This window comes from Rhinoraja longicauda, chromosome 7, assembly GCF_053455715.1.
Source record: "Rhinoraja longicauda isolate Sanriku21f chromosome 7, sRhiLon1.1, whole genome shotgun sequence".
Lineage (NCBI taxonomy): Eukaryota > Metazoa > Chordata > Chondrichthyes > Rajiformes > Arhynchobatidae > Rhinoraja > Rhinoraja longicauda.
Window position 1 is genome coordinate 39,973,679 of NC_135959.1, and position 24,466 is coordinate 39,998,144.

General features: G+C 43.1%; 1 protein-coding gene across 1 annotated transcript; it reads left to right on the forward strand.

Moving 5' to 3' along the window:
* The first annotated feature begins 1,997 nt into the window (after positions 1–1,997).
* LOC144595619 (uncharacterized) lies at positions 1,998–22,303 on the forward strand. The gene is made up of 8 exons (XM_078403201.1): positions 1,998–2,064; positions 6,738–6,799; positions 9,524–9,649; positions 11,389–11,536; positions 14,363–14,454; positions 17,151–17,260; positions 21,941–22,150; positions 22,206–22,303. The coding sequence occupies exons 1-8, from the start codon at positions 2,029–2,031 to the stop codon at positions 22,301–22,303; spliced, it is 882 nt and encodes a 293-aa protein (XP_078259327.1). The 5' UTR covers positions 1,998–2,028.
* Positions 22,304–24,466: the final 2,163 nt, after the last annotated feature.

The window sequence follows — 24,466 nt, forward strand, 5'->3', positions numbered from 1 at the left end:
TCATGCGTCTCCACTTTCTGCCTGACGGGAGTGGGGAGAAGAAGGAATGACAGGGGTGGGACAAGCTATCTGAAGTTGGAGAAGTCGACGTTCATACCACCGGGCTGCAAACTGCCCAAAACTTCTCCAACTTTTACTTCTCCAACTTCAGATAGCTCATCTGTCCCTACCTTCCCCTCCTCCTTCCCAGATCTCCCTCTATCTTCCTGTCTCCACCTATATCCTTCCTTTGTCCCGCCCCCCTGACATCAGTCTGAAGAAGGGTCTCGACCCGAAACGTCACCCATTCCTTCTCTCCCGAGATGCTGCCTGACCTGCTGAGTTACTCCAGCATTTTGTGAATAAATCGATTTGTACCAGCATCTGCAGTTATTTTCTTATACTAATATGCTTTCTATGGTGCATCTGTAGAGGTTTTTAAGAGCTATTGGAGACATGCTGAATTTCCTCAGTCTCCTCAGGAGGGATAGGTGTTGGTGTGCCATCTTGGCTGTAACATCAATGTGGATGGCCATAAGAGAAAGGCTCTCTGTCCCAGTTTCACTTCAAGTGACAGATATGGAATTACCACCAGTCACAAATATGGCAGAGGACTTGTTTTAATGCGACTCTAGCTAATCAGTAGACAATCCACCACAATATTTTTATCCTCAAAGATACAAGATGAAGAAATGAATATGCATTGATGGTCAGAATGAGGGGTGTCCAGGGACCATCCATGGTGTTCATGGTGGATAGCCATTTCCACGAGTGATATTTCTACCCCAGACCAGCTAGTGGCTACCCAAGGAGAAGATAGCTTCTTAGTTTAGTCTAGTTTAGAGATTTAGCATGGAAACAGGCCCTTTGGCCCACCGAATCTACACTGACCATTGATCACCCGTTCACACTAGTTCTGTTATCCCACTTTCTCATCCACTCCCTGCACACTAGAGGCAATTTACAAAGGCCAATTAACCTGCACATCTTTGGGATGTGGGACAAAACTGGAGCACCTGGAAGAAACCCACATGGTCACCTGGAGAACGTGCAAACTCCACACGAACAGCACCCAAAGTCAGAATCAAACCCGGGTCTCTGGCACTTTGAGTCAGTGGCTCTACCCGGTGCACCACTGTGCTCCGCTACCTCGCTCCAGATTGCAATAGGATCTGGCACAAGAGAATACCAGAGTGACCCTCATATAGACCACTCGTACACTCACATTATGCTTCTTCTGCTTGGAGTCAACTTGTGACAGTCCCCAGCAACCGCAGAGTTCATCAGAGTCATCCATTATTTTCAGCTTCTGTCAACTGGATTAGGTTTGACAGCCGTGCACCTTGGGAACATAGGGCCAACAATAATAGGAATATTATTAATAGGAAACTGACGGGCAACTTATTCACAGAGGGTGATGGGTATATAGCACTTGCTGCCAGAGGAGGTGTTGAAGTGGTAGAATAACAACATTTAAAAGACATTTGGACAGGTACATGGATTTGAAATATGTAGAGGGTTTATGGGCCAAACATAGGTAGGTGGAACTAGTAGATGGGGCATCTTGGTTGGCACAGGCAAGTTGTGCCAATGGGCCTATTAGTTTAGTTTATTATTGTCACATGTACTGAGGTACATTGAAAAGCTTTTGTTGCATGCTATCCCGTCAGCGGAAAGACGGCCAGTGTACAGATACACGATAAAGGGAATAACGTTTAGTGGAAGATGAAGGCCTGTTTCCCTGCCATATGATTCTATGCCTCTATACATAAATACAATCAAGCCAACCAAAGTGCAATAGTTAGAGCAAATGGGAAGATACAGAGTGCAGAATATAGTTCTGAGCGTTGTCGTGCATCAATTCCAACTTGTTTACATTTAAATCCCAGTAGCCGGCAGCAGGGAGAGATTAAAAGTGATTTCCCTTGGCTTGCATCGAGGCCATCAATTTAACCCCATCAGTCAGCCAAGCAGCCTCGCGCTCCCCATTGGGTCGAGGGGTCGGAGTCCAGCTGCCTCGGGTCTAATTGTGTCCGGCTGGAGGTGGAGATGGTGGCGAAAGGAGCGATGGCAGGACTCGATACGGTACTCATCCCCTCCCCTCCCCTCCTTCCTTCCCCCGTGAGGTGGACCGAGTGTGACAGTGTGTCTCCCGACGGGATCCTGTGCCGCTCTCCGGCGCCACTCATTGCAGGGACAAGTCTGGGTTTTCCTCGTGAAATCTGCTGCCGGCCATTGATTGAGTGAAACAAGCCCGTGAGTGCATGCATGCATGCATGCGTGAGTGGGCCGGGCTCCACGTGTAACTTTAAAAATAAATAATGTCCGTAGTTAGCTTGCATTTACTAGATTTTTTTGGAACAAGTTTTATTTGAAGTTTCTCTGCTGTGAGGTTGTGGCTGCAGACGGGCGTCTTCCTTTTAAATAATAATTTTCGCGTTTATTTAAACCTTTTCCCTTTTATTGATATATTTTTCCTTTTATTTTATTAATTTTTCCCTTTTAAATATTTTTCCTTTTTATTTTTCCCTTTAAACATTTTTTCGTTTATTGAAATATATTTCCTTTTATTTTAATAATTTCCTTCTATTGATTTGTTTTCCTTCATTTAAATGTTTTTCCTTTTTAAAAATTGAAATAATACTTTTAATTTAATTTTTTATCTTTATTTAAATAATATTTTTACTTTTATTTAAATATTTATTTCCTTTATTAATAATACCTTGTTTACATTTTTGTGTCATTTTAATATTTTTTCCTTAATTTATTTTTTCCGTTATTTACATATTTTTCTCTTATTTCAATAATGTTTCCTTTATTCAAATATCCCCCCCCCCCCTCCATTGTCTCAAATGCTTCTTTATTATTTGACATGTATATGGATACTTTGATAACTTTTAATAAGAAATCCCTGCTACCTGACAAATTAACAAATTTGTAGGGAAATAAAACTGTAGATGCTGGTTTAAATAGAAGGTATACACAAAATGCTGGAGTAACTCAGCAGGTCAGGCAGCATCTCTGGAGAAAAGGAATGGGTGACGTTTCGGGTCGAGACCCTTCTTCATTTTGTGTAGACCTTCGAAATGAACAAATTTAACTGACTGAAGAAAAGCCAAAGGTCTGTCAATGTAGACTATTTCCACTCTAATGCTTTCAATAAACTGCTGCTAAAAACATGGGAGAGCAATAATAAAGTTGTGATTGAAAGGAAGGTGTACAGTTGACAGTAAGACAGCACAAATGTACATTGATCTTGGGGTCCAAGTGCATAACTCCCTGAAAGTGGTAACAAGTGGATAGAGTGGCAAAGAAGGTGTGTGGTATGCTTTCCTTTATTGGTTGGGTATTGGACTGTGCTTGAACCCTTCTGTCAATGGATCATCAACTTCCTGACAGACAGGAAGCAGCATATGAGGCTGGGAAAGCACATCTTGGACCCGCAGACCCTCAGCATAGGAACATCGCAAGGCTGCGTACTTTCCCCTCTCCTTTACTCTCTCTACACCAACGACTGCACCTCCACAGACATCTCTGTCAAGCTCCTCAAGTTTGCGGATGACACAACCCTGATTGGACTGATCCAGGATGGGGAGGAATCTGCCTACAGACGGGAAGTGACACAGCTGGCATCCTGCTGCCATCGCAACAACCTGGAGCTCAATGCTCTTAAGACAGTGGAATTAATTGTAGACTTTCGAAGAGCTCGCCCTCCCCTCCCCCCACTCACCATCAACAACACCACAGTCACATCTGTGGAGTCATTTAAGTTCCTTGGAACCATCACTTCCAGGGACTTTAAATGGGGGGAGTCACCATTAACTCCACAGTCAAAAAGGCCCTACAGAAGATGTACTTCCTGCGGCAACTGAGGAAACACAATCTGCCACCGGCAATAATGGTCCAATTCTATACTGCTATCATTGAATCCATCCTCACCTTCTCCATCATGGTCTGGTTTGGCTCAGCCACCAAGCATGACATCTGGAGGCTGCAACGGATCGTTTGATCAGCTGAGAAGGTTGTTGGCTGCAACCTTCCCCCCCATTGAAGAACTGTACACTGCAAGGGCCAGGAAGTGAGCGGGCAAGATCATCTCTGACCCCTCTCACCCTGGCCACAAAATCTTTGAAGCACTTCCCTCTGGAAGGCGACTCCGCACTGTCAAAGTAGCCACAGCCAGACATAAAAACAGCTTTTTTCCACGATTAGTAGTTCTACTCAATAACCAAAGTCTAGTCTCTTTTTTGCTCTGGTTTATTTTCACCCACATGTTTAGACCGTAATGTTGTATCCTTATTGTTTTGATGTGGTTATGCTTTATTCGTAATTGTTAACTGTATGTGTTGTCATTTGTGAGCGGAGCACCAAGGCACATTCCTTGTATATACACATACTTGGCCAATAAATTTATTCATTCATTCATTCATTCATTCATTCATTCATTCATTCATTCATTCATAAGAATCCAGAAGTCATGATGCAGCTTTATAAGACTTTGGTTAGACTGCATTTGAAGTATTGCGTGCAGTTCTGCTCGCCCCATTACAGGAACGATATGGAGGCTTTGGAGAGGTTGCAGAGGAGGTTTACCAGAATGTTGTCTGGATTAAGGGATATGAGCTACAAGGAGAGGTTAGACAAACATGGTTCATTTTCTCTAGAACGCCGGAGGTTGAGAGGAGACCTGATAGAAGTATATTAAATTATGGGAGGCATCGATAAGGTAGACCTATTTCCAAAGGGTGGAAATGTCAAGGACTAGAGGGAATTGCTTTAAGGGAAGAGGGCCAAAGTTTAAAGGAAATGTGCAGGGCACCTCTTTTGCACAGAGGGAGGTGGGTGCCTGGAATGTGCAGCCAGGGGTGGTAGTGGAGTCAGATATGATAGTGGCGTTTAAGAGACTTTTAGATAGGCACATGGATATGCAGGGAATGGAGGCATATACAGTGCACTCCATAATGTTTAGGACAAAGACCCATCATTTACAATTTAAGATTTGTAATAGAAAAACATCGCATGTGGTTAAAGTGCACATTGTCAGATTTTATTAAAAGGTATTTTTATACATTTTGGTTCGCCATGTAGAAATTACAGCTGTCCCCCCCCCCCCCCCGTCCCCCCCCATTTCAGGGCGCCATAATGTTTGGGACACATGGCTTCACGGGTGTTTTGTAATTGTTGAGGTATGTTTAAATGCCACCTTAATGCAGGTATAAGAGAGTGCTCGGCACCTATCTTTCCTCCAGTCTTTCCATCACCTTTGGAAACTTTTGTTGCTGTTTATCAACATGAGGACCAAAGTTGTGCCAATGAACATCAAAGAAGCCATTATGAGACTGAGAAACAAGAATAAAACTGTTAGAGACATCAGCCAAACCTTAGGCTTACCAAAATCAACTGTTTGGAACATCATTAAGAAGAAAGAGAGCACTGGTGAGCCTACTCATGGCAAAGGGGCTGGCAGGCCAAGGAAGACCTCCACAGCTAATGACAGAAGAATTCTTTCTATAATAAAGAAAAATCCCCAAACACCTGTCCGACAGATCAGAAACACTCTTCAAGAGTCAGGTGTGGATTTGTCAATGACCACTGTCCACAGAAGACTTCATGAACAGAAATACAGAGGCTACAGTGCAAGATGCAAACCACTGGTTAGCGCAAAAATAGGATGGCCGGGTTACAGTTTGCCAAGAAGTACTTAAAAGTGCAACCATAGTTCTGGAAAAAGGTCTTGTGGACAGATGAGACGAAGATTAACTTATATCAGAGTAATGGCAAGAGCAAAGTATGGAGGAGAGAAGGAACTGCCCAAGATCCAAAGCATACCACCTCATCTGTGAAACACAGTGGTGGGGGGGGGTTATGGCCTGGGCATGTATGGCTGCTGAAGGTACTGGCTCACTTATTTTCATTGATGTTACAACTGCTGATGGTAGTAGCATAATGAATTATGAAGTTTAGACACATCTTATCTGCTCAAGTTCAAACAAATGCAAAACTCATTGTCCGGCAGTTCATTCTACAGCAGGGGTGTCAAACTATCGGCTAGAACAAATCAGCCCCAGCAACAGATGACCTCAGGAAGGATGTGTAGGAAAGAAAACTGGAGACGTTGGTTTAAATCGAAGATAGACACAAAATGCTGGAGTAACTCAGCGGGTCAGACAGTATCTCTATAGAAAAGGAGTGGGAAAACGTTTTGGGTTGAGACCCTTCTTCAGACTGAGATTCAGGCGAGTGGGAAATTGGAGGTATAAAAAGGTACTGAACAAATCAGAGCCAGCACCAGTGACCAAAGAGCCCACAATGGTCCATTGTTGGCTGTGGAGGAGGTGATAACGAGGAGATACAAACAGTATAACTAGCGGGTTGACCATGGTGGGAGAGGGACAGAGAGAGGGAATGCAGGGATTACTTGAAATTAGAAAAATCAATATTTATATCTCTAGGTTGTAAGGTGCCCAGGCAAAATATGCCCTGTGAGAACCAAATATGTTCCGTAATTGAATGTTTTTAAAACCCAGTCAAGTGTCACATAAAACTTGTGGCCTTGATCACATTGAATGGCGGTGCTGGCTCGAAGGGCCGAATGGCCTCCTCCTGCACCTATCTATTGTCTATTGTCTTATGTGACAGAGTTGTAAAGCCGAGAAAATTATTATTTTGCTGTTAAAGTGATTTATTTTAAAACATTATTTGAGTGTTCCTTGATACTTCACCAAACCACCTGCAAAAATATTCTCTTCATTTTACAGCAGAATTTGGATTTGTTGAATGAGTCTGAGGTGAAAGATCATAATGTGACTCCAGATGCAAGGTGAGTTTATTGCATATTCATTCATTAAATAGTGTCAGAAATTTGATTTGGTGGTTAACGATAGTAGTGTATATGATTACAGGTAATTAAGGCAAATAAGGAAAGTCAGAAAAATTGAGTTGGATCATTTAAATATTATAATATCCACTGATATTTAACTTTTTGGGGGTTTTGCTAATAACTTCATTTCATAACTTCCAGTTGAATTTTCTCAATATTACCTTTGAGCCGATGTGTCATACAGCACAGAAACAGGCCCTTTGGCCCAACTCGACCAAAATCCCCTATCTACACAAGTCCCATACTCCTGCATTTGGCCCATATCACTCTAAACCTTTCCTATCCATGTACCTGTCCAAATGTCTTTGTTGTTATTGTACCTTCCTCAACTACAGCTCGTTCTATATATCTACCACCTTCTATGTGGAAAAAGTTGCCCCTCAGGTTCCTATTAAATCTTTCCCCTCTCATCTTAAACCTATGTCCTTTAGTTCTTGATTTCCCTACTCTGGGTAAAAGACTACAGCACTATCATGAGGGCATTCATACTATTTATTCCCCTCATGATTTTATTCACCTCTGTAAGATCACCCCTCAACCTCCTATGCTCCAAGGAATAAAGTCCTAGTAGACTGCCCAACCTCACCCTATAGCTCCGCCCCTGAGTCCTGGCAATATCGATGTAAATCTTCTCTGCACTCTTTCCTATGGCAGGGTGACCAAAACAGAATGCAGTACTCCCAAGTGCGGCCTCACCAGCATCTTGTACAACTGTAACATAATGTTAAATTTCTATATTCAGTTCCTTGACTGATGAAGGCCAATGTGCCAAAAGCCTTCTTCACTGCCCTATCTGCCTGTGTCACCACTTTCAGGGAACCATGTACCTGCACTCTTAGATCACCCCAGAGCACTACCGTTCACTGTGAAGGGGTTGTCCTGGTTTGACTCCCAAAATGCAACAATGTGTTTCCTTCCTATATCTTGGATGTAGGTTTATATCAGATCACTTCGAAGACCTCAAACTATTTGTATTGGTTTATTCTTGCTATGTGTACCAAGATCCAGCGAAAAACGTTTTGCATTCTATCCAGTCAAATTCTAAAATCATACTTTAGACTAATATCATTTTTGTTCAAAGGCTGATGAAATAGTGCTTAGGAAGAATTGCAAAAATTGTGGTAAGAAACAACGACAGCAGATACCATGAGTATTTAATTTTTTATAACTTCAGTTGAATTTTGGCAAGATCACCTTAATCAACTACAAACAATTATTTCTGAATGGAACAATGACAGAAATAAGTGGATATAAGAAACTGTGGATGCTGGTTTAAAAGGCAGAAAGTGCTGGAGTAACTCAGTGGCCAGGCAGCATTTCTGGAAACATGGATATCAGTCTGAAGAAGGGTCCTGACCCAAAACGCCACCTTCCATATTCTCCAGAGATGTTAACATTAAACCACACTCATTACTTCTGATTGATTGATACTTTGGCCTTGGTTTGAAGAAGAGTTTCGGCCTGAAACATCGCCCATCCATGTCCTTCAGAGATGCTGCCTGACCCACTGAGTTACTCCAGCACTCTGCCTTTTTTTTTAGAGAAATAAGTGTTTCCGTCCATTATCTTACTAGAGTTTATGATTTGTCACTTTAAACATCTAACACAATGGAATGCCATGATTCTTGTCTCTAACTGCTGTAGAAATTCAGGGCTGTTGCTTATCCTTCTTGATGTCATGGTGGATTGTGATTTTTCCTTTGTAAAATGACCCTCGTGTTTGATTGGGTCTAGTTGATCACTGCATCAGAATTTCCTTCACGGTCCCACCATGCCACACCACCTATCTTCAGAGAGAATTGGAGTCTGTGCCTTTGTGTCATAATCGCATCTAGCCCAGACATGGTCCATAGTCATATTATATCAAAGATGGTGCCAGGACTTGAGAGCCCGAGGTTGGGTAGGCTATGGCTTTGTTCATTGGAGCGCAGGAAGCTGAGGGGTGATCTTATAGATGTGTATAAGATCATGAGGGGAATAGACAGGGTTCATGCACAGTGTTTTTTAATCAGAATAGGGGAATCAAGAACCAGAAGACATGGGTTTAAGGTGAGGAGGGAGGAAAGATTTAATAGGAACCTGATAAGCAATTTATTTACCCAAAGAGTGGTGGGTATTTGGATCAAGCTGCCAGAGGAGGTAATAGAGGCAGGTACTATCACAACATTTAAAAACATTTGGACAGGTAATTGGATAGGAAAGGTTTAGATGGATATAGGCCAAATGCAGGCAGGTGGGACTTTACTGGAATGTATCTTGCACTAAATGTTATTCCCTTTATCCTGTATATGTACACTATGGACAGCTCGATTGTAATCATGTGTAGCCTTTCCACTGTCTGATTAGTATGTAATAAAAGCTTTTCACTGTACGTCGGTACACATGACAATATCCTAAAGTAGTGTAGATCCGGCATTTTGGTCAGTGCAGGCAAGTTGGGCTGAAGGCCTGTTTCTGTGCTGTATGACTCTATGACCCTATGACTCTGACTCATACAGTGTGGAAAGAGCCCCTTCGGTCCAAATGGTCCAGGCTGACCAAGAAGCCCCATCTAAGCTAGTCCTATTTGCCTGCGTTTGGCCCATATGCCTCTAGGATCTATGAGAAGGCTATCTAATGTTCACAAAGCTGGTTTTAACATTATTCAATCATTAATTTATGCAGCTCAGAGCTGGAGGAAAATGGTGCATCGTGTGATGCGGGTTCGCCAGAGTCCCCATCCTCTGAACCCATCTGCAAGAAACCCTCCACTGACGCCTTGCTTCACAGTAACATGGAACGGATGCGGAGGTAAGAGTCGGGAAACAGAAAGCTAATTGAAAATGAATTATATTATCAGAAAGAGAATAATGGGCATTGTGCATTACAGCTCTCCCTTGATGATACAATCCATTCCAGTTATCTAGATAAGGCAGACAACAGGAGAGATAAATTCATAAGTTATCGGAGCAGAATTAGGTCATTTGGCCCATCGGGTCTGTTCTGCCATTCAATCACGGATGAACTACCTTTTCCTCTCAAATCCGTTCTCCTGCCTTCTTCCCATAACCCCTGAACCCTTACTAATCAAGAAACTGTCAATGTCCGCTTTAAAAATACCCACTGACTTGGCCTCCTTGGTCTGTCACAGACTGGGTCTGTAACAGACTGGGGTGATGAATTCCACATATTCACCACCGCCTGACTACATAAATTCCTCCTCATCTCCTTTCTAAAGGTACATCTTTTTATTCTGAGGCTGTGCCCTCTGGTCCTAGATTCTCCTACTAGTGGAAACATCCACGCCACATCCACTCTATCCAGGCCTTTCACTACTCAGATAGCCGTAGGCACATGGATATGCAGGGGAGGTGGGGGGGAATATGGATCATGTGCAAGCAGAGGAGATTAGTTTAATTTGGCATGATCAGCACAGACATTGTGGGCTGAACGGCCTATTTCTGTGTTGTACTGTTCTATATCCAAAGATTGCCTGACTGGCACTTTCTCAGCGCATCTTCCATTGAAGCCATAAACCAATTCCTTGTTGCATTTCGACCATTTCTCTAGTAAGAAATTCCCTTGTTTCACCATCTATAATCATGAACACGTCTAAAACTCTAAATGATAGCATCCTTTTATCTGCTATCATTTTATCTCCTTCAGCCTTTGTCACTTACTTCACGCATCTGCCAATCACCATCTCACCTGTATCCACCTATCACGTGCCACCTCATTTCTCCAGCTTTCTCCCTCCTCCTACATCTGTCTGAAGAAGGCTCCCGACCCGAAATGTTACCCCTGTCCATTCATTCCACAGATGCTGTCTGACCCACTGAGTTCCTCCAGCACCTTGTGGTTTGCTCCAATTTTCCAGCATCTGCAGTTTCTTGTGTTGGCTGATTTCCATTATTAATTTTTTTTCTTGATTGATTAGAATTCAATGAGTTCAATTCTACTTTATTGTCACAAGTACCTCGTTACAGTGAAACAGTTTTGCATACATTCCGAATATACGAGTTGCGTATAGATATGGTCAACCATAGATATGAATTTAGTTTATTGTCACGTGTACCGAGGTACAGTGAAAAGTTTTTATTGCATGCTGACCAGTCAGTGGAAAGATAATACATGATTACAATTGAACCATCCTTGGTGTACAGATACATGATAAAAGGAATAATGTGTATAAAATGTTTATTGCAAGACAAAGCCAGTAAAGTCCGATCAAAGATAGTCCGAGGATCTTCAATGAGCTGGATAATAGTTCAGGACTGCTCTCTAGTTGTTGGTCGGATGGTTCAGTTGCCTGATAAGAGCTAGGAAGAAACTGTCGCTAAATCTGGAAATGATAAGTACAAAAAGTGCAGTGATTGTAGTGTTAAGGTAGACTTCACCAAGGCAGTACACAAAGAGTCAACATGTTTCTGGTGTCAACTTGTGCCCTTCAAGTTTCAAAGTTCTTAATAGTACAGAGTCCAATTAAACATTGAACTCAAGAGTCCAATTGAAGATTGATGAATTAACTTTTTTTTTAAATTCACGACCAGAGTGCGCATCAAGGATTGCTGTGACCAGTTACGTATACTTCTGCCTTACGTGAAGGGAAGAAGAACTGACGTGCCATCTATCCTGGAGATGACCGTGGAGTACATGAGGCACATTTATGGGAGAATCCCAAACAACATCAAATCACAGGTAGACGTTTATTAACACTGCCAATGAACAAATATAGAATCTGAATACATTTTCTACATATTAATTCAATTAATTAGAGCAAACCGTCTGATATGTTTGATGCCAGGTTAAACTGATCTCCTCTGCTTGCGTGAGATCCATATCCCTCCATTCCCTGCATATCCACGTGTCCACCTAAAAACTTCTTAAACCTCAGAGAAACTTCAAGCGTTAAAGAGCAGAGTTCATCAACACGGATCCTTTCATAATTCTTTTTATTCCTAATGTGAACTTGAGCTTTACATTAAACTTTACTTTAGAGATACGGGGTGAAAACAGGCCCTTTGGCCCACCGAGTCCACACTGACCATTGATTACCCCATACACGACCATTATCCTACACTCTACAGACAATTTACAATCTTTACAGAGCCAATTAACCTACAAACCTGCATGTCTTGAGGGTGGGAGGAAACAGGAGCACCTGGAAAAAACCCCACGTGGTCATGGGGAGAATGTACAAACTTTGTACATACAGCACCTGAGGTCAGAATCAAACCCAGGTCTCTGGCGCTCTAAGGCAGCAACTCTACCATTATGCCACTGTGCCGCCCATTTGTGCTCAATTATTAATTTTCCACATAAGTAGTCTGAGACCATCTATATACCTTAACACAGCTGGAATCTACTAAATATGCCTTGCCTCCAGACATTTCTGTTCCTCATCAGCTCAAGCTGCTGAAGAGGCAGTGTGCCCTGTGGAGTTTTTGATCTTTTTGGCACCTAACTATACTTACAACCTTTTTAATCATATTCAGAACTGAAGCTTCTTCTTTCGTGTCCATCATCCCATGTTTCAAATGTTACATCACTGTCATTGTCCATCCTGAAAGGGACGCAAGCTTCCGGCGACAATCAGTGGGAGCCATCACTTGTACAATAGATGATGGTGGTAGCAGAATTAGCTCAGGACACTTCCAGTTTCCAGCCCCGCAACGTGGACACTTCTGCTATGGGGCCAGAACTGAAGATAATCAGCCTCATCTTTCAAAGTCTTAATGAAGGAAGCTTCACCAGGTTTGATTGTGATTTGTTCACATGCACAACTCTGTGGGTTGCTTACATCTGTACCTTTCAGCTCCCGGTCCAAGTTGCCTTAATCTATGATTTGAAGAAGTGTCCTGACCTGAAACGTCTGTCCATTCCTTCCAACGATGCTGCCTGACCCACTGAGTTCCACCAACACCTTGTGGTTTAGTCAAGAATCCAGCATCTGCAGTTTCTTGTCGCAAACTCAATCTACCATTGCAACCCTTAATACATCCTATAAACAAAACAAATATTTGCATCAAAAATAGTGTTTATGTGTAAAATCCAATAGAATTGGGGTCATGGAGCGAAACAGTGTGGAAACAGGCCCTTCGGCCCAACTTGCCCACACCAGCCAACATGTCCCAGCTACACTAGTCTGACCTGCCCGCGATTGGTCCATATCGCTCCAAACCTGTCCTATCCATGGAAAAGCAGTTTACGAGGTTCAATGGGAGCAGGGAGAAGAAGGAATGACTGGGGTGGGCCAAGTCTTTGATTATGTTCACTGCTTTTTCTGAGTCACTGTACTAAGTTGGGGGGTAGTGTGAATTGTGAGGAAGATGCAATAAGGCTGCAGGGTGACCTGGACAGGTTGTGTGAGTGGGCGGATACATGGCAGATGCAGTTTAATGTAGATAAGTGTGAGGTTATTCACTTTGGAAGTAAGAATAGAAAGGCAGATTATTATCTGAATGGTGTCAAGTTAGGAGGAGGGGGAGTTCAACGAGATCTGGGTGTCCTAGTGCATCAGTCAATGAAAGGAAGCATGCAGGTTCAGCAGGCAGTGAAGAAAGCCAATGGAATGTTGGCCTTCGTAACAAGAGGAGTTGAGTATAGGAGCAAAGAGGTCCTTCTACAGTTGTACCGGGCCCTGGTGAGACCGCACCTGGAGTACTGTGTGCAGTTTTGGTCTCCAAATTTGAGGAAGGATATTCTTGCTATGGAGGGCGTGCAGCGTAGGTTCACTAGATTAATTCCCGGAATGGCGGGACTGTCGTATGTTGAAAGGCTGGAGCGATTGGGCTTGTATACACTGGAATTTAGAAGGATGAGGGGGGATCTTATTGAAACATATAAGATAATTAGGGGATTGGACACATTAGAGGCAGATAACATGTTCCCAATGTTGGGGGAGTCCAGAACAAGGGGCCACAGTTTGAGAATAAGGGGTAGGCCATTTAGAACGGAGATGAGGAAGAACTTTTTCAGTCAGAGGGTGGTGAAGGTGTGGAATTCTCTGCCTCAGAAGGCAGTGGAGGCCAGTTCGTTGGATGCTTTCAAGAGAGAGCTGGATAGAGCTCTTAAGGATAGCGGAGTGAGGGGGTATGGGGAGAAGGCAGGAACGGGGTACTGATTGATAGTGATCAGCCATGATCGCATTGAATGGCGGTGCTGGCTCGAAGGGCTGAATGGCCTACTCCTGCACCTATTGTCTATTGTCTATTGTCTATTGTGTAGATGGAGTCAATGGTGTGTAGTCTGGTCTGTGTGATGGCCTGGGCTACATCCACAACTTTCTGCAATTTCTTGCGGTCTTAGGCAGAGCTGTTCCCAAACCAAGCTGTGATGCAACCCAAATGTATGATTTCCATGGTGCATCTGTAAAGTTTAAATTATAGATTTTGTTTTGCTTACAGTATAGTTTATTTCCTTTTTACGCAACACACGATAACTTGAGAACTGGTAATTGTAATGGAAATTAATTTTCCGTAATGAAAATGGAAAATTTATGCATTAAAATATTTAATATTTCAGATTCTTGAAATCTTTCAAACAAATTCAAGGTATTGTAAATATATATGGAAGGCAGATGATCGCAAGTATCCTCAAAACCAGTTAATACCCCGGTAAGTGAAATTGAGGAGACACCAGGAACTGCAGCAGCTGGAAATTTGAGCAAAATACATATACTGGCAAACTCAGCGGGTCAGGCAGCATCTGTGGAGGGAATAGACAGATGATGTTTCAGGTCAGGACCCTCTTCAGACTGTTGAATTTTAGCCTCCTTCAGTCTGATGAAGGGTCCTGTCCTGAAACGTCACCTATTCATGTTCTCCAGAGATGCTGCTTGACCTGCTGAGTTACTCCAGCACTTTGTGTTTTGTGCAAGTAAAAGTGAGGAACTATCTGTGTGATTTAAAAAAAATCTAGTTTGTGTGTAACATCGGTGGAAACCTTTGGACAAAGTAGTAAAATTTGTATTAATTTTTTCATTATTGTACAATGACTAAATTATGCTTTTGTTCACACCAAATTTTTTTCTTAATCTATTGAACTTTTGTATTGAATATTATGTTATCTACAGAGTATTATGTTTACTTACCTGTTGTGCTGCTGCAAATAAGAATTTCATTATTCTGTGTTTGGATATCTGACAATAAGGGGTAGGCCATTTAGAACTGAGATGAGGAAAAACTTTTTCAGTCAGAGAGTTGTGAATCTGTGGAATTCTCTGCCTCAGAAGGCAGTGGAGGCCAATTCTCTGAATGCATTCAAGAGAGAGCTAGATAGAGCTCTTAAGGATAGCGGAGTCAGCGGGTATGGGGAGAAGGCAGGAACGGGGTACTGATTGCGAATGATCAGCCATGATCACATTGAATGGCGGTGCTGGCTCGAAGGGCCGAATGGCCTCCTCCTGCACCTATTGTCTATTGTCTATTGTCTAATAAAACACCCAGAGCACATGGCTTAATACAAATTTTCTTTGTAATCATTTCACCTTAAGATTTATCTTCATATTTAATTAGTTTGTGAACCACTGCTCCTCATTACTGGAAATACAAAATCACCCCCAAATGCTTTCACTTTCAACCATAGTTAATAAAACCTGAAACTGCTTTTGAATGCTCAGTCTTTTACCCACAGTAGGTGAATCAAGAATCAGAAAATATAGGTGTAAGGTGACAGGGGAAAGATTTGATAGGAACTTGAGGAGGCAACATTTTCACAGAGAGGGTGGTGGGTCTATGGAACGCGCTGCCAGAGGAGGTAGTTGAGGCCGATACTATAACAACATTTAAAAGACATTTCTGTATGAAGGAACTGCAGATGTTGGTTTAAACCGAAGATAGACACAAAATGCTGGAGTAACTCAGCGAGACAGGCAGCATCTCTGGAGAGGAGGAATAGGTAACGTTTCGGGTCGGACCCTTCTTCAGACTGACATCATGGGGGAGGGAGATACATGGATAAGGAAGTGTAAACGTGTGAAAACAGGGCAAGGGGAATGGAGAACAAGGAAAATGTAGAATAGAACATTGTTAGGTGGGAGAAGGTAACAACAAAGCAAACAGACAAAATGTAGTCTGAGATAGTGAGGCTGGTCAGAGAACTGGGGAGGGAAGTAGAGAGAGGGAAAGTAAGGGTTACTTGAAGTTGGAGAAATCAATGTTCATACCGCTGGGGTGTCAGCTGCCCAAGCAAAATATGAGGTGCTGTTCCTCCAATTTGCGCTGGGCCTCACTCTGACAATGGAGGAGGCCCAGGACAGTGTGGGAATGGGAGGGGGAGTTAAATTGTTTAGCAACCACAATTTAAAAGACATTTGAACAGGTACATGGATAGGAAGGGTTTAGAGGGATATGGATCAAATGTTGTCAAATGGGACTCACTTAGAGTCATACAGTGTGGAAACAGGCCCATTGGCCCAACTTGCCCACACCGACCAACATGTCCAATCTACACTAGTCTCACCGTCCTGCATTTGGCCCATATCCCTCTGAACCTGTCCTATCCATATACCTGTCTAATTGTATCTTAAACGTTGTGATAGTCCCTGCCTCAACTAACTCGTCCTCCGTTCAATGCACTCACCAATCTCTGTGAAAAAGTTACCCCTCAGATTCCTATTAAATCTTTTCCCCCCTCTCCTTAAACCTATGTCTTCTGGTTCTTGATTACCCAACTCTGGGCAAAAGACTCTGTGTGTCTAACTGATTTATTCTCATGGGGCATCTTGGTCAGTATGGACGAGTAGGGCCAAAGGAAGACACAAAATGCTGGAGTAACTCAGCGGGTCAGGCAGCATCTCTGGAGAGAAGGATTGGGTTATGTTTTGGGTCGATCTCAACCCGAAAAATCACCCATTCCTTCTCTCCAGAGATGCTTCCTGTCCCATTGAGTTACTCCAGTATTTTGTGTCTACCTTCGATTTAAGCACCTGCAGTTCTTTCCTACACAGTTGGGCCAAAGGGCCTGTTTACCTACTCCATCCAAACTTATTTTACAGTATTTAAAAAATAATCTAGATTGTTTGAAATTATTTTTGTTATTTTCTTTTTGTTTTGGATATTAATGAACAGTTAATGCAGATTTGGTTGAAGCTTCTTTGGTCTGTTACAAAAGATTAAAATTAAATGGATGTAGGCTGATATCAGAAAGTAAATCAGTGCAAAATTGAGGTCACGGTGGTTATGAGTAGCTTTAGGAAGCCATCCCAGTTTGTTCTATTTTTAGCACATTAATTGATTTCAGAACAGATTGTGCTATTTTATTTTGAAGTACAGGATAAAATGAATTAAACTGATCCGATTTTTCATTACAGGAACAGAGTCTTTGGCAGCAACTTATCTTCGGAAAGAATAAAACCAAAAATTCAGTATGCCCCGTACCAGTTCACCAGAAATGAATATTTCAACAATCACAAAACAGATGGTATGAATATATTGAATCATTTATTGCTAAGGGGTTTAGAATTCAATGTTTCAATGATATGTAAGTAGTCAATCATAATATTAATCTCTCTGGAGAGCTAAAAGTGGACCAGTTGACTTAACATTCGTTGCAAGAAAGGTAATGGCACATCTAGTAACACGGCAGGTAGAGCCGCTGCCTCACAGCACCAGAGACCCGGCTTCGATCCTGACCTCGGGTGCTATCCGTGTGGAGTTTGCACGTTCTCTCTGTGGCCGCATGGGTTTCATCCGTGTGCTTCGCTCTCCTCCCACATACCAAGGACGTGCGGGTTTTTAGGTTAATTGGCTTTTGTAATTGCCCCTAGTGGGATAACATAGAACTTGCATGGTGATCGATGGTTGGTGTGGATTCGGTGGGCCGAAGGGACTGTTTATTTGCTGTATCTCTAAACTAAATTAAATCAAAAACTTAATCCCGAATGTCAGCGCAGATTTTAAAACGAAAAGATGTGCTTGAACAACCGTATTAAAGTCTGTGAAGAAATATAACAAGAAATAGAGAAAGGTAATGCATTTAATATATTTTGACATTCAAATGTCCTTCCTGTGGTTCAACCTAGTGTACTTGTGACTGGGGTAGGTTCATGCAGAATTAAGTAACTGTTTAGTGGATATTTGCAGATACAGCATGGAAACAGGCCCTTCGGCACACCAAGTCCATGCTGACCATCGATCACCCATTCACACTCGTTCTATGTAATTCCACTTTCTCATGCACTCCCGACACACTAGGGGCAATTTACAGAGGGCCAATTAACCTACAGACCCGCACGTCTCTGGGATGTGGGAGGGAACTGGAGCACCCGGAAGAAACCCAAACGGTCACAGGGAGAAAGTTTAAACTCCATACCGATAGCATCTGAGGTCAGGATCGAACCCAGGTCTCCGGCGCTGTGAGGCAGCAGCTCTACCCACTGCGCCACTGTGTCGCCAGCACCAGTACTGAAAAATGGATTGCCAGCTGGCTCCAAAACCAAAATCTGAGATTTAGGAGTCAAACGAAATTACTTGAACTGACAAAAGGATCAGGAGACACAAGGAACTGCAGTTGCTGGAATCTTGAGCAAAACACAGTGTTGTAGGAACTCAACGGGCTAGGCAGCATCTGAGGAGAGAATAGACAGATGACATGTAGTTCACTTCTACCCCTTTGCGGGTATTAGACTTTGTCTCTGGAACTGATGCGCTACAATGCTGAGAACAATATTCTGCTCTCTGTATCTTCCCCTTTGCTCTACCTTCTAGAGTTGAGTTTGACTTGATTATATTCATGTATAGTATTATTTGATCTGATTGGGGATAGCATGCAAAACAAAGCTTTTCACTGTCCCTCAGTACACTTAACAATAATAAGTCTAAACCTAAAAGTGTTTCTTATGAAGAAGAGTCCTGACCCGAAACGTTATCTGTCCATTTCCTCCCCAGATACTGCCTGACCCGTTGAGATCGTCCAGCACCTTTTGCTTTGCTTAAAGGATCAGGATAATTGATGACAATTTTATAATGATGATTTGGACATAAGGATAAGAAGCACAATTTCAAACTTTGGAAATGCCATTGTTTAAATACGATATATTAATGCAAAGAAAGACTACAGCAAAATATAAAAAGGGGTTAATGAACTTTTAAAATGGAGAATGAATTTCTAGATATATGTAGTTTTGTAGGACAAATAATGGGAACCCATATGGCAGTGATGATTATTAAATTGGATAGAAGGACAAAAGTATCTTGGGAGAATGGATTTACAAGTTAATATAAGTGGCAACATGGCTGAAATGAGAACATAAACCTCTAACCATTCACAAGGGTCCATTACTCAAGTGATTGAATTAAAAGGCAGTGAGATTAAGTTAACAAGGTAAGACAGTAGGCCATATCTTAAAATAAGGGATATTGGAGAAAGTGCAAAACCAATTTTACAGAAGTACAAAACCAACTGGAAAGTGTGGTGGTGGAGGAGGTCAAAACAGAGGTGCAGGAAATGGAAGAATACACCTGTGATTTAAAAATATATATATATAATCTAATAAATCTAGAATTGGTATAATGGGTTATTAAGGTTGGCTGTTAATACGGAATGTAAAATGATCGAATATGTATTTATGACAATCTGGTGCATGATTCTGTACAAGTACTTCTCTAAAATTGGTTTTGCATGTTTTTCAAGAGAGAGTTAGATATCGCTCTTAGGGCTAAAGGAATCAAGGGATATGGAGAAAAAGCAGGAATGGGGTACTGATTTTGGATCACATTGAATGGCGGTGCTGACTCGAACGGCCGAATGGCCTACTCCTGCACCTATTTTCTATGTTTCTATGATTGTCCTTCAGAGAAGGAGATATACTGTCTGCTCTTGTCTTTGTGAATCTAGGCTCTCGATGATAGTCCATAGAATCAACTCAATTCAAGGTAATAAATGTAGACACAAGGATGCTGGTATATTGCGTAGAACACAAAGTGCTGGAGTAACTCAGTGGGTCCGGCAGCATCTTTGGAGGACATGGATAAGGTGATGTTTTGGGTCGGGATCCTTCTTCAGACCTGACCCAAAATGTCACGCTGTCCATATCATCCAGGGATGCTGCCTGACTCGCTGAGTTAATCCTGCACTTTGTGTTCAAGGCAGTAAATGCTGGCCCAGATGATGATGATGGGACATCTCTTGCCAGAATAAAATAAAATAATTATTGTTTTAAATGTAGGACACAGAGGGAGAAGGGGAGGGGAATAATCAGAAAGTCGCAAAGTTCAGTCTGAAAAAAGGTCCTAACCTGAAATGTCATCTATCCATGTTCTCCAGAGATGCTGCCTGACCCATTGAGTTACTCCAGCACTTTGTGGTTTTTTTAATACCAGCATCTGCAGTTCCTTGTGTCTCCAGTTTCCTACTGATCTTGCGGTAGTGCTTATTAGTGCCATCAACTTAAAATGTAATTCCTAATTGTCATTCACTGATTTGTAAGTTAATCTTAATTGTATGATATAATACTTTTAAATATAATTTTTTTTAAAGGCTGCTTAAGTTCATATTCTGGTTTGTTGGAAGTTGTGCTGTGCATTTAGATTGCCATAACTTCAAAGGTAAAATCGCTATGTGATCTCAGCATGTCAGGAGGACTTCAGTTGGGTGTGTTGGATAAAAATTTCAGAATAAAAGGACGTACCTTTGGAAAGATGAGGACGGATCTCTTTAGCCTCGACTTTCAGAAAGCCTTCGACAAGGTCCCACATAGGAGATTAGTGGGCAAAATTAGAGCACATGGTATTGGGGGTAGGGTACTGACATGGATAGAAAATTGGTTGACAGACAGAAAGCAAAGAGTGGGGATAAATGGGTCCCTTTCGGAATGGCAGGCAGTGACCAGTGGGGTACCGCAAGGTTCGGTGCTGGGACCCCAGCTATTTACGATATACATTAATGACTTAGATGAAGGGATTAAAAGTACCATTAGCAAATTTGCAGATGATACTAAGCTGGGGGGTAGTGTGAATTGTGAGGAAGATGCAATAAGGCTGCAGGGTGACTTGGACAGGTTGTGTGAGTGGGCGGATACATGGCAGATGCAGTTTAATGTAGATAAGTGTGAGGTTATTCACTTTGGAAGTAAGAATAGAAAGGCAGATTATTATCTGAATGGTGTCAAGTTAGGAAGAGGGGATGTTCAACGAGATCTGGGTGTCCTAGTGCATCAGTCACTGAAAGGAAGCATGCAGGTACAGCAGGCAGTGAAGAAAGCCAATGGAATGTTGGCCTTCATAACAAGAGGAGTTGAGTATAGGAGCAAAGAGGTCCTTCTACAGTTGTACCGGGCCCTGGTGAGACCGCACCTGGAGTACTGTGTGCAGTTTTGGTCTCCAAATTTGAGGAAGGATATTCTTGCTATTGAGGGCGTGCAGCGTAGGTTCACTAGGTTAATTCCCGGAATGGCGGGACTGTCGTATGTTGAAAGGCTGGAGCAATTAGGCTTGTATACACTGGAATTTAGAAGGATGAGGGGGGATCTTATTGAAACATACAAGATAATTAAGGGATTGGACACATTAGAGGCAGGAAACATGTTCCCAATGTTGGGGGAGTCCAGAACAAGGGGCCACAGTTTAAGAATAAGGGGTAGGCCATTTAGAACGGAGATGAGGAAGAACTTTTTCAGTCAGAGAGTGGTGGTGTGGAATTCTCTGCCTCTGAAGGCAGTGGAGGCCAGTTCGTTGGATGCTTTCAAGAGAGAGCTGGATAGAGCTCTTAAGGATAGCGGAGTGAGGGGGTATGGGGAGAAGGCAGGAACGGGGTACTGATTGAGAGTGATCAGCCATGATCGCATTGAATGGCGGTGCTGGCTCGATGGGCTGAATGGCCTACTCCTGCACCTATTGTCTATTGTCTATTGTCTATTGCCAGAGGGTGGTGAATCTGTGGAATTCCATGCCACAGACGGCAGTGGAGACCATGTCATTGGGTATTTTTAAAACGATTGATGGATTCTTGATGAGTAAGGGTGTCAAAGATTGACGAGAAGGCAGGGGAATAGGGTTGAGTGGGAAATCTTAATCCATCATGATCGAATGGTAGAGTATATTTGACGGGCCGACTGGCCTAATTCTGCTCCAATGTGTTAAAGTATGATCTATTCTACCCCAGGTGCGAGTTCCACGAATGGCTCGTTTGTATATCCAATCGATGCTACTGAATCCAATCAGTATTACGTTCCTGCCATCAAAACATTAGTCCCACAACTTCAAACAAGTTTGCCTTCAAACATTCCTTCGCCATCTCTCGGCTCAATTCCATATGATGTTCCAAGAATCTGCTTCACCAACCTCCCCAACAGCTCGATTTTCCTTCAGACTGGTTGTTCCAGTGGTTCTCTCCCAGTGTTTACACCCTGGGCACCTGATGTGTCCAGGTCTTCTCTTGTACCCTCTCTTCTGCCCGTTTCGAGTGACAGTGCAAGTTCTCTATCATTGTTTCCCTCTGGATATTCTGTTGACCATTTTCCACTAGCTTCCCCTTCCATCACACAAACTATAGACACAGCTATTCCCTCAGCAATGACATTCACTGGCATGAACCACGCGCCAACTATTCTGCCAGCCCAACCTTCTACAGCAGTGTGGTCAACCAGTGGAGAACAAGCTGGAGCAGGACGAAGAGAAAACGTTGTCAACATCATTCACTAGACCCGTTCTGCAAGGTAATGTTTTACAATATTTCTCCTACATTGCCGACCTGACCATTTACAGAAGTGAAATTTTAGTTTAACTTAGTGACACAGCAAGGAAACAGGGCCTTCAGCCTAATGAGTCCACGCCGCCCATCCATCACCCACACACTAGTTCTATCCTACACACGACAGACAATTTACATAAGAAAATTAACCTTCAAACCTGCACGTCTTTAGGCCGGGGCATTATGTAAAAGAGTTTCTCCAGCACTTTGGCTGACATGGTTATGCAGCGGTAGAGTTGTTGCCTCAAGGTGCCAGAGACCCAGGTTCAATCCTGACATCAGGTGCTGTCTGTGCATGAAATTTGTACGTTCTCCCTTTGATCATGTGGGTTTTCTCCGGGTGCTCCGGTTTCCTCCACATCCCATGTGTGTTTGTTGCTCAATTGACTTCTGTAAATTGCCCCTAAGGTGTCGGATAGTGCTAGTATATGGGGTGAATGCTGGTCGGTGCAGATTCGGTAGGCTGAAAGGCCTGTTTCTGCATTGTATCTCTAAAGTCTAAAGGCATATCTTTAAGGTGAGAGGGGCAATGTTTAAAGGTGATGTGCAGGGCACGCTTTTTCCACAGAGGGAGGTGACACATTTCTCACCTTGTGGCATATCTTGCAATCATGACATCACAATATACAAATATCAATAGTCAATAGTCAATAGTCGTTTATTTGTTACATACACATAAATGTGTAGTAAAATGAAACATTACCCGCAGTTGAACAATAAGACCAATAAGATTAATCAATAAAAATGCAATAACACATACAATCACAACTAACACCAAACAAAAAGAAACATCCATCACAGTGAGTCTCCTCCAGTCCCTCCTCACTGTGATGGAAGGCCAAAATGTCTTTTTCTCTTCCCTGCCGTCTTGTCCCGCGGTCAGGCTGTTGGAGTTGCCACGTCGGGGCGGTCGGGGCTCCCGATATTGAAGCCCCCGCTGGGCGGTGAAAGGTCAACGGCCTATTTCAGGCCGCGCCGGACGGTGAAAGGTCCGCGACGGGCCGACCCAAGCCCCGCGATTCGGGGCGGGCGAACACACTGCCTCTGCCGTTGCCGGAGCTCCCGATGTCGGCCCCCACCCAGGGGTCTGCGGGCTTCCGACGTCCACGCGGCCCGCGCCGGAGACTCCGGAGACGAGTCGCAGCCGCTCCCGTAGCATCCGCAGGCAGCCAGCGCCGCAGGTGGTGAGTCCGCGCCGCGGGCTCTGCGAACCAGAGCCCCAGGTGTTCCCAGGTGAATGGCCGGTGGTAGGCCGCAACGGGAACGGAGACACGACACAGAACAAAGGTCACGTCTCCGTTCTGGAGAGAGAATGTTACAGTTACAGTTCCCGTTCCCTCCCACCCCCCCCCCCAAAACATAACATACAACACTACATCATATTAAACTACAATTCAGACAAAAACAACAAAAAACACAAAAGACAGACGGACTGCAGGCAAGCCGCAGCTGCGACGGCAGCGCTGGCTCCTCTCCAAGCAGGAGATACTCTCATTGAGAACATATAATTTTGTACAATTCTCATTTTTGGGAGTAAATATTAAACAGTTAGTTAACCTGGCTGACCTAACCCAGTTTCAGCCCCCTTCCTCTCCCTACTTCTCCCGTCATCTCCCCCTCCCCCTTCACTTGTACTGTGTACAATGGATACACATTCCACAACATTTCTATCCCTGAGTTTAACATTTCGCAACTCTATCCTTTCAGGCACATGTCTCTATTCCTCTGGCCTATGTCCAACAATCTCCCTATCAAATAACCCCCTCGCCTCTGTCCACCTATTACCAGCCACGCTTTGTCCTGCTCCTCCTCTCCTTTAGCTTTCTTCCCCACCTCCCACAATCAGACTGAAGAAGGGTCCCGACCCGAAACATCAGCTATCCATGTTCTCCAGGGATGCTGCCTGACCCGCTGAGTTACTAGAGCTCTATGGGCTAG